The sequence below is a fragment of the Quercus suber genome, unplaced genomic scaffold (assembly GCF_002906115.3).
Source record: "Quercus suber isolate HL8 unplaced genomic scaffold, Cork oak 2.0 scaffold_833, whole genome shotgun sequence".
Taxonomy (NCBI): Eukaryota; Viridiplantae; Streptophyta; class Magnoliopsida; order Fagales; family Fagaceae; genus Quercus; species Quercus suber.
In genome coordinates, this window is record NW_027070263.1 from 190,359 (window position 1) to 201,632 (window position 11,274).

Below are 11,274 nucleotides of genomic sequence, written 5' to 3' on the forward strand. Positions count from 1 at the left end.
CACTGACCCCAAAAGTAAATAATTACTAGTCATAGGTAGAGAGAGAAGTGAATATAAAACTTGGCTAATAAGATCACAGCTAAACATTCAACCCAATTTGGGGCTCGAAAGGTTAAAAGGCACCGCCTTATCATGCAAAGGTTCTTTATGTCACTCGCTTTTCCGCTTCTTGCTTTCCAACTTTTCAAGTAGCACTTCAAGCAAAACTCCTATTCTTTTGTCTTAATAAAAGTAAGGCTTCTCTGAACAGAGTTACACTGTGTGGACAGTCCAACAAATAGCAGCATCCAAGAAAGGGAATTTAAGCTTTTATCCTTGCATTGACAAGCAGTCCCTCTATACCTTTTAGGCTTTTACTATTGCCTTTGCTTCCTTCCCACAATTAACACGATTTGAAAGGAATGAGAATCTGTGAGACTAAAGCTCTATCAATGCATAGTCTACACGTCCCCCAAAATTAGGGTAGGGACTAGAGAAATATATGGTACAAGCCCATGTATCCAGCGGTCCAGCCTATTTTAAAATAATAAAAAAAATAGTATCACGTTTCTCAGGCCCATGCAGATTTTTTTTTTAAAGTCATCTCAGGCCCATATAGATATGAACAGATAATGATACCATGGATTTAGTTCAGTCCTGGGCTGGTCCAATTGACTAATCAAAAAAGATGGAAAGCAAAAGACGAAATGTCAGAAGTGGGATTTGAACCCACGCCCTCTCTCGAAGACCAGAACTTGAGTCTGGCGCCTTAGACCACTCGGCCATCCTGACTGTTTGTGACAAGTGGTTCAAAAATATACTTCACAAATGAGGACATTTTAAAATGAGTAAGGGTGGACCCAACTAAAATAGAAAGACTTCAGATCTTTAATGGGTTGGCAATGGACTTGGGTTCAAATTGCTAAATCCACTAAAGTTTGGATTTTACACCTAATATCATTATATTACTAGATTACCTCATTATTATTTTCGATTACACAAAAAAAATAGGGTACATATAAGACTATAGCATACGTAATTTTAGGGCGACCTTGACGACATTTTGGGGACTGTTTGGTAGTGGTACACTGATGCCTAAGTATTGTTATTTAAAATGATGTGAAAACTGTAGTTTAAAAAATGTTGTACAGCTACTTGTTTAAAGTACTCATAATGTAAAAGATGTGTTTGACATCATGTTTCAAATAACATATTTTAAAATATGAAAAAATATAATTGTGTGTGGTATGTGTTTTTTTTTTTTTAATTTTTTTTTTTAAAGTAATGAAAATAATGCTATTTTATTTAAGGAGAGATGAAAAAAAAAAAAAAAAAAAAAAAAGAGAGAAAGAAGGACAAAGTGGTGGGCCTGTAGGAAAAAAGGAAAGAAAAAAAAAATGTTTTAGTCTTGTTAATGGGTCCCACGATTTTCAACTTATTTACAAAAAGACCATTCAGCGACGTTACTTGAAAACTAAAAACTGGTATGGTGAGTTTTCAAAATACATGTTTTAAACACCTTAAATTGAGAACTGTAGCTCAAACATTCTTGATTAAAAAAACTCCTACCAAATATAATTTTCTTTTTGGGGCCCATATTTTTCAGTGTTTAAACACTGTAAACTGTTGTTTGAGTTTGCATACCAAACAAGCCCTTGATGATCTTAGAAGAGTAGCCACATCCCAGTAGCATGGCTCCCCACAATCAACCCATTCTTCTTCTGCCAAGGATCTTACCATTTTCAAAGGACATCCATTTTCAATTTCTATTCAAGAGTTCTTACATGTTTCCATTCCCCTTTGAAACCCTGAAAAATGAACAAATGTTCTAAGATGATTTCGGCAATCACATATTTTGTGTGAAATATTTTTCTCTTAAAGTTCTAATTATTATTTTTCTATAATTGTTACAAGTGGGGGGAGTGGGGATTCAAACCTTGGTTATCCTCATTTAAGAGATCATACAATGTCATTGAGCTACAATATTCATGGAAAAATACTACTTAATTTAGTGTAACCTAATTAATATTTAAATGTAGTTAAATAGTATTTGTAAGTGTTCAATTTCTACTAAGTTGACTCATTTGGCCTGGTTCATTGTTAGATAAAAAATCATGTTTGGAATGGATTTGGATTAATTAAAAAAAAAAAAAATCCAATAGTCACTACAAGAAAGAAAGGGGTATTTGAACCTTGATTTTCCCCATAATTTTCCCCATAATGGAGAATCCAGGTTTTTGCCAATTTTTTTTTTTCAAATATGAATAAGATAGATTTGTGATGAAATTCTCAGTATTTAATACGGTCTACTATGTAAAATATTAAAAGTGTTTGACTGTTTGGGATTTGGAAAGGTTTTTTACTTCCATATTTGACTAACAAGTTTTTTTTTTTTTTTTAATTATTTATGTGAAAAAAAAATCCCTAATAGATAAGTGGAACATAATAAATATTTTATTTTATTGTGAATTTTCTTACCTTCAAATATCATATAACATTCACATAAATAACTTGTTATTTTTCAAATCGGTCCCAAACAAGCATCGTATGGAAAGAAGTGTTGTGGACCCCTATATAAGTAGTAAAGGGATGACTATGCATGATGAACGGACTCTTGTAATCAATAAGTACTAGACAAGTATTCTAAATAGTAAAAAAAAGTGAGTTCTAATTAGCTCAATTGGTAAAGTCTCTGATAGTTGAATAAGAAATCTAGGGTTCAATTCTTACCTACACCAAAAACCGATTGGTGTTTTGTTTTGATAATAAAAAACTATTATCAAGAGAGGCCGTCATAGATTAAAATTCTCTCCCAAAAAAAAAAGAAAAAAGATAACCATTATTATTATTATTTTGCATTTCAGCATCTATTGTCCTACAAGGACATGTGTCTATAGTTGTAACATTGGTAGATGACCATTTTTTAGGCAAGGACAGTATTGTCCGTAGCAATTCCTTCTTATCTTTTAGTTTTAGTTTTATTTATTTATTTTTTTGGTAAGAAAGGAAAATGAATTAACAAAAACTAAATAGCTCCAGTGTACAGAGGTTGCTGCCTATCATAATACAACCCAGCATTATCATAAAATAACAACATAAGGTGTTCTTTGGATTTTGCCAAACTCATATCTCATATCTCAAAAAAACTGAGTTTTGTTAACTCATATCTCAAAATTCGTGGGCCCCATAAGCACAAAGTTTGTTTGGCTTTTTTTCTAGAGGTGAACTCAGTTAACATATCTGAGAATTGTGGAATATGAGTTATCAGTTTTGGAAACTCCTTTGGGCTGTTTTTATTTTTTTGAGTTTTGAGTTATGTTAACTCAGTGGCATTTTCCGTAATATACGGCACAATTGGGTCCCACGGAGCAGAGAGTTGTTCTGTCACTGCAGCAACAGATGCTCCAATGGTAGTATTTTCTTCTTCTTTCTTTCTTTTTCTTGCTTTCTTTCTTTCTTCTTCACAGACTCACTCCAACAGCATTTTTTTTCTTCCTCTTCATTTTTTTTCTTTCTTTTCTTCTTCACAAAAACACCAAATATAATTTACTAAAAAAAAAAAAAAATGCATGGGTACCGATTTCCATAGCCGCCGCTGCTTCAAGATTTCACAAACCCACAAACATCCTCCATGGCTGCCACCCTCTCCCTCGCCGCCGCTGCTTCACGATTTCATGAGCTCGACCTCCCTCGCCGCAGCTGTTCCAGAGAAAGACGAAGGGAAAGAAAAAAAAAAAAAGGAGATCGGCGCTGGGTTGAAAAGGTGGGAGATCCTCGCCGCCACTGCTTCACGATTTCACGAGCTGACCTCCCTTGCCGCAGCTGTTCTAGAGAAAGACGAAGGGAAAGAAAAAAAAAAAAGGAGATCGTCACTGGGTTGAGAAGGTGGGAGATCAAGACCGATCGGCGCCGCCGCTACAAGTGGAGGATCAACACCGATCGTCTTCTATCTTAGCTGGGTTCGGGTCTGTGTTGGGAGAGTAAACAGGTCAATGGTGACTGAAGGAGAAAATGAAATGAAAGAGTTGAGGGAGGCGGGTAGCCAACCATACTCACTGACATGTGCTCAGGCAGTGGGTCCCACAAATAGCAGAAAATTTTGAGTTATAAGAAGTTGAAAATATGTGCCAAACGGTGGGGTTGGGAAAATTGGGAAAATTGGAAAATTTTAAGTGATGAGTGATGAGTGATGAGTGATAAGTGATGAGTGATGAAAATTGAGTGAAGAGTTAGGAGTGATGGAAAAAAAAAAAAACCAAACAGTAAATATGTTCACAGGTAAACTATCAAAAAGCAATAAATCATAACTAGAGCTCGATCCCTTTCTAGCTAAGAAGTCCACACACTTGTTAGTTTCATAGAAACAATGTTTCATCTTCACTTGAGGAATTTCGTTAATTAAGGTTCTGCAATCCATAATAAAAGAAGCATGATGTAAGTTAGAATTGAAATTCCCAGAAACCCAAGCAAGCACCACATTTGCATCAAATTCTAACTCAACTGTCAGCGAGTTCAAGTTGATATACAATATTAGACCATCCCTTAGGGCCCAAAGTTCTGCTTCAACACTAAATACCACAGCAATGAAGCGAGTGAAACCTCTAATCCAATTTCCACTATGGTCTTAGATTAAAACCCCCTCCACCAGCCGTACACTCCCCTTCTTATAAGACACCTTTATTATATATGTTACTATGTTAGCTATACACTCCATCATCCCTCGTCCGCTTCAAATCCCAACTTCACTGCAATAAAACAAGAAAAAGAAAATCCTAACTACACAACTGAGTCCACATAAATCAAAATTTGATCCACTTTTGATAGATCCAGTAATGAATGGTGTTTTTAATTATGCAGAAACGTCCCAAACTTTTAGGGTAGAGAATAATACTTCCTCCGTTCCACTTTTTTTGTCATGTTTGAAAAGTCAAATTTTTCAAAGGAACATCATTTATTGTCTTGTCTACCTTTTAAAAATGTATAAGTTTCCAAAATTACCCTTAAAAAAATTTATCAAAAAATTAAATTAGTAAATTAATAGGGGTATAACAGAAATATTAGTAAATTAATGATTTTTATTTTTAGAAATAAGACAATATTTTGGGACATTTCAAAATAAAATAAAGGACAAAAAAAATGGAACGGAGGGAGTATGATGCAAGCCGATATTTCCAACCAATCCTCCTAAGAAAATGAGAATAATATGATATACAATTACAAGCCCATATTTCCAGCCAGAAAAAATGAAAAAGTACCAAAACTTTCTCAGGCCCATACAAGAAAAATGAAAAACAAATAAAAACATAAATTTTGTCAGAAGTGGGATTTGAACCCACGCCCTCGTTAGAGGACCAGAACTTGAGTCTGGCGCCTTAGACCACTCGGCCATCCTGACGTTGACATTCTCGTTGCGCAACATTTATATTTATAACGTTTTGTTTTGTTTTGTTTTTTTTTTTTGTTTTTTTTTTCTCTTTACACCACATGCTTTGTTCAACATTTATGTGTGTGAAACCATTGGGCTTACATGTAAATATGTAATGGTGGCAATCTTCATAAAATTCATAGATTTACTTAGACATGGCAAAACGAGTAAGAATTTTCAGACCCGACCTAAAAAATACATAACCTGAACTTAATTTTTTTGACCTGAAGTAAAAATGGGTTGACCCGTGACCCGACCCATATTTTTTGTAGGTTAACCCGACCTGACCCGAACCATTTTTAAAACTTTTTTTTGGTAAAAAAATAAAATAAAATAAAGATAATATTGGTTTAATTTTTTGTTGTGAGTTTTAAGGAAACAATTGAAACATTTAAATAACTGTATGCAAATTAATTGAAAGATGAATGGTTGAGCATTTTGTAATGAGTAAAGATTTTTAGATATCAAATAGCAAAGTACATGCCAAGATAATCTGGTTACAGTAAAATTAAAAATATAAATTTAAAATTGTAGACATGTGTGAGAAATATTCACAAATATGAAAACAGTGAAGCCAAAGTATCAAATTAGCATAAATTATGAATGCTTAGACCAATTTTTTAACAATTTATGTCCAAAATAAATGACTTTTCAAAATAAATTATGTATTTCTTAAAGTGTGTGTTGCTTAACAATGATATAATATTTATAAAAGAGACCATGTATAAATAAGTAAACAATCAAATTTTAATGCATATCTCAAATTGAAATAGAGTGTCAATTAAAATTGATAAGAGATTATAAAATTAATTTTCAAGATTGCAAATTTCTTATATGTTTTTATTCTTTATCAAATGAGTTATCTAATAAGTCATTTGTAATTTTGTTTCATATTTTGGAATGTTGATATTGTGTATAAATAAAATTTGTGTATTTATTTTACTTATCTTTGTATTATTTTGTTTTAGATAGCAATGTTAGGATTTGTATAATTTTAAAATTATTGAATAAGTATTAATAAGTTTAATTGAGTTCATTCTTAATATAACTGGTCAATTAAAGTAATGCATTTTATATTAAGTAATTTGTTGCATGACTTTTTAAATGGTAAATACATGTTTTCTTAAAAAAAAAAAAAAATTATGTGAAAAATACAGGTCAACCCGATTATCCTGACTCGGTCAGCCTATTTTTTTTTTTTTTTTTGGTAAAAGAAAAATGGGGGTTAGATAGGTTACTCCAGCCCCTGGGCAGGGCGCCATGTGGCAGTGGGGAGGGCAACTCCCATACCAATATGTGTGGGGAGTTACCCTATCAAGAATACCTACCGACAAACTCTTGTTAATAGCAAAAATCAAACCTGAGCGTGTTAGGCAGAGCAAACAAACCATATCCAGCTCAGCCAAGCCCCTATTGGCGGTCAGCCGTTTTGCCATATCTTATTTTGGCCAATAAACAGTACTAAGAGCAGTAGCTTTTAATTCGCCCTACCCCTTAACAATAGTTTATTGATATTTCATATTAATTGGCCGCTGTTACCTACCTACCCACAAAAAAAAAAAAAAAAAAAAAAAGATTGATTATACTCATGCATCCAACACTTGTTCTGTTCATTTTAGAGAAAAAAAAAAAACACTTCTTGGTCCGTTTATTTTTTTTTTATAAAAAAATTATTTTTAGGCCTAATTGTCGTACGAACCATATAGTTCACCAATCTCGTGAAACCTGAAATAGAACTGACCATCAACAAACAAAGGGTCCGTTTGGATAACATTTATTGTTGCTGAAAGTTGATAAAAACTGATTGTTGCTGAAAAAACTGTAGCAAAATAATTTTTAAATGTGTGAATAGTATTGTGGGACCCACTTTTAATATTAAATATTGCGTGAACAGTACATGCACAGTAAATTTTGTCCCCCAAAGTCAACAAGTGCGGCCAAAAAAAAAAAAAAAAAGGAGAAAACGCACAGAGGTGAAAACGCGCCGTGACTAACCGAGCTATCCAAACCCATACAAAGAATTAAAAAAAGAAAGAATAGAATAAGCAAGGCTAGGGTTACAAAAATTTATTCGAGTCTTTTTACAATTTGTCACATAATTAGTTGTGAATGGTAAAAAATAGACCCATAATTTTTTCTTTACTATATTGTGAGTTGTGAATAATGACAAAAGTTGTGTAAATTTTTGGTGTCATAGCATTTTTATTTTTTTTTTTGGGTTGAATAAAATACACTTTTGTGCTTTGCCATGAATGTTTATTGTGTCTCGTGTAGCGGAAATGATTCACCTACATACATGTCTTGATTTAAAAATTTCCAGAATGAAACGAAAAACATTTAATAAGGTCAATGTCTTCCCAACAGTAATTCCCCTTTACCAATCGTCGCTATGCCCTACACCAATAAATTTTAGCTATCCGATGGATTCTTTTTTTTTTTTTTTTGATAACACTGTCAGATGGATTTTACTTTTACGTTTTAGAAGTAAATTGTTGGTCTAGACCATTGATACCGTCATAAAACTTCAACCTACTTTCACCTAAATCTAACTGTGGCCACGAATCAATAAAGTTCAACAAGTAAATATTGCTAACTAATTTAAACTTGAAGTTTACAAGTGACACTTACAACTAAACCCTTTATATTCATAGTACCAAAAAAAAAAAAAACCTAAACCCTTTATATTTTATATAGTATTACCAAGTATCAAATACTAATGCATGTACGTGCATTCGTTTGAAACCAATTGACTTCTTTCTTTTGTTTCATTTTTTTTTTTTTTTTGATAACACTGTCAGATGGATTTTACTTTTACGTTTTAGAAGTAAATTGTTGGTCTAGACCATTGATACCGTCATAAAACTTCAACCTACTTTCACCTAAATCTAACTGTGGCCACGAATCAATAAAGTTCAACAAGTAAATATTGCTAACTAATTTAAACTTGAAGTTTACAAGTGACACTTACAACTAAACCCTTTATATTCATAGTACCAAAAAAAAAAAAAACCTAAACCCTTTATATTTTATATAGTATTACCAAGTATCAAATACTAATGCATGTACGTGCATTCGTTTGAAACCAATTGACTTCTTTCTTTTGTTTCTGAAATATTTTTAGTTGGCTACCTTCATTTGAAGCCAAATTCTGTTAAGAAAAGTACAGAGTGGAAGACAATATTATGAATTTAGTTGTAGTTGGAGTCATTTCATGGTCAACAATATTTCTGTTGACAAGGAGGGTCTTCCCTAAGCTTTCATTTGAATTCAGCAACCGAGTTGTTTCAACAATTCATGCAACTTCAGCTGTAATATTAGCCTCTCTCTCTGTTCAAGATTGGAGGTGCCCAGTTTGTCCCTTGGCTTCAAAATCTTCTCCAAAGCAGGTATTTTATCTAACATGTTTGTTATTTTATTCTTCCAAATTTATGGGGTTGCTTTCTTTGAAATCTCTTAGAATTTTTCACACTTTAGTCTCTCTTTTTGAGATCTTGAACAAATTCTAATGTGCGAATTCTGTTTGAGAGCCTAGTTTAAATTTAGTGATTGTTGTGTTTTAGTAACTCTCATTTTGATGGTGGGAACTTGATTGTTGAGCAGATGCAAACTCTAGCAGTGACCCTCTCTTATATGATCTATGATTTGGTGTGTTCCCTCTTTAACAAAAAATTCAAACTTGACAATTCAATCCACCATCTGGTCAGCATTGTTGGTATGGGAGCCGGCCTAGCCTATAACAAGGTATTAATCTTTACATTTTGATTATCTTGGGTTGATAATGTATAGCATTAATGTTGTATTAGCATGTGTTTGGAATAAAAAGAGATGATGCATAGTCAGAGACAAAACTATAATTTTGAGTTAAGGAGACCGAAGTATAAAATAAAAGTCATGAAAACCCAAATAAGCATCTATTTGGGTTGATTTGCGATGTTGTTTGTATTGATTTATAGAGGGGGAGGGCAAATTTTATTTGATAATTTAATTAAAATTTCAAGGGGGAGATTAAAAATAAAATTGACCATAGATAAAATTGGCTTGGTTTTGAAAGTTTGGGGACTAAATGACACAATTAATAGTTCAGAACCCAAATTGAACATTATTCTATATTTTTGAAGAAGTAAATTAGTAATTTCATCTAGATTTCTTTTTTAGGAAAGTAATTTAATCTAGATATTAATCCCTGCACAACTGTAAAAGCTTTGGATTCGGATTGCAAACTCGAACTCTTTTTTTTTTTTTAATAAAAAAATCTTTTAATTCCCCTTGATAGGTCAATGCCATGCTCTTCCTTAAATTTCGATTTAATTGATATTAATTTTCTTAGAAAAAAGACAATAGCTTATCATTTCTATTCATTGCAAACAGTTTCTTGGACATTTGTTAGCAAGTATTATCACCTTTCTTTTCTATGTAGTATGGATCAGAGTTGGTGGCTGCATTATGGGTATCTGAAATCTCTAGTCCTTTCCTCCACCTGAGGGAGCTTCTCAAAGAGCTTGGTTACAAAGACACGGACCTTAATTTGTTGGCCGATGTGAGTTCATTCTTGGGAGCCCGTACCAACTTTTCTATAGTTTGTGCTAAGAGTAGAACTTGGTTTTGCAATATTAGGATACAATGTTCTTAATGTTGATTTTGGATTTCACATAAGGCATTCGAATAAAGGGCGGTGTAAAATTTAGTACAGGATTTTGTTAATGAGCATCTTTAAAGTACAAGTTAAAGAACAATAAAGCTATAAACAAAAGAAAATTTCACAGCCCTTAAAAAAGATAACACAGTTTGTATTTTATTAATCAATACATTCATATGTTTGAATTCAATTGGAGAATCTAATGTATCACTTACGCACCTAAACAAATATACCTCAGTTTTGCCCTAAAATTCTTAGTACCTTTTACATCACTCATATCTAAATGCAATCCATCCAAATACACTAAACAAAGACCGGCAAACATCACTTTTTAAATGGACTTATATATACATCATGGTCATTGCAAAGTTTGGTATTTGCGCAGATTCTGTTTGCAGTGATATTTACATTCGCCAGGATGGGTTGTGGGTCTTATATCACTTACTTGACTGTGGCTGCTGACAATCCATTTGTCATAAAGGTATGTTGCTATGTTCTATAAAGAGGTGAATATAAATTTAACTGGTCTGTGAACCACCAAAAAAAAAAAAAAAAAATTCCTCCTTTGTGAACTTGTTTTATTTGGCTGTTAACTTCCTCTAATAATTCATGTGTTCACTACGTTGTCTAGGCAATGGCATTGAGCTTGCTTCTGGTTAGTGCCTTCTGGTTCTACAAAATCGCTGCAATGGTGAACTACAAATTGATGAAGAGGACTAGTAAAAATGTCGCCTAAAAGCTATTTGAACCAAGAATTTAAAAGAGCTACGGCATAACATTGTGAACATCATGAAGTTAAGTGTCCTCTCTATGGGTGTACTATTCAGCCAACTGTATTGCACAAATCATTTATGTCGATAATCTTTTGTGCTTTGAATAGATAATAGAATTTCATCCCATGACCCACCCTATAATGACTGTTCTTTATTATTAGACCAAGAAATCAATTGGTTTTCGTGGAAAGTTTGAATCCTAAATGCTTTGTATATGGTTTTTGCCTTTTTGGTTTGTATGAACAAGAAGTCAACGTGTATGTGTGAGTTTGTACTTTGTATGGACAAGAAGTCAACATGTATGTGTGAGTTTATACTTCGTGTCATTGAGATGTAGGTCTCATGAGACTGTCTCATACAATACTTACTCTCCGCACGAAAAATTCTTGTATGAGACAGTCTCATGAGACCTATGTCTTAATGACATATGAATCCCACACGCATGAGACCCATATGTCATT

General features: G+C 33.0%; 1 protein-coding gene and 2 non-coding genes across 3 annotated transcripts; 1 reads left to right on the top strand and 2 right to left on the bottom strand.

The window, feature by feature from the left end:
* Positions 1-687: 687 nt before the first annotated feature.
* On the bottom strand, positions 688-771 carry TRNAL-CAA (transfer RNA leucine (anticodon CAA)). Its single transcript has one exon. It is a non-coding gene; the product is annotated as a tRNA-Leu (tRNA).
* A 4,519-nt stretch (positions 772-5,290) lies between these two features.
* Positions 5,291-5,374, bottom strand: TRNAL-CAA (transfer RNA leucine (anticodon CAA)). The gene has a single exon. It is a non-coding gene; the product is annotated as a tRNA-Leu (tRNA).
* Positions 5,375-8,447: 3,073 nt separating this feature from the next.
* LOC112012398 (uncharacterized) lies at positions 8,448-11,025 on the top strand. The gene is made up of 5 exons (XM_024044796.2): positions 8,448-8,790; positions 9,005-9,145; positions 9,822-9,941; positions 10,426-10,521; positions 10,672-11,025. The coding sequence occupies exons 1-5, from the start codon at positions 8,587-8,589 to the stop codon at positions 10,774-10,776; spliced, it is 666 nt and encodes a 221-aa protein (XP_023900564.2). The 5' UTR covers positions 8,448-8,586; the 3' UTR covers positions 10,777-11,025.
* The last annotated feature ends 249 nt before the right edge of the window (positions 11,026-11,274 follow it).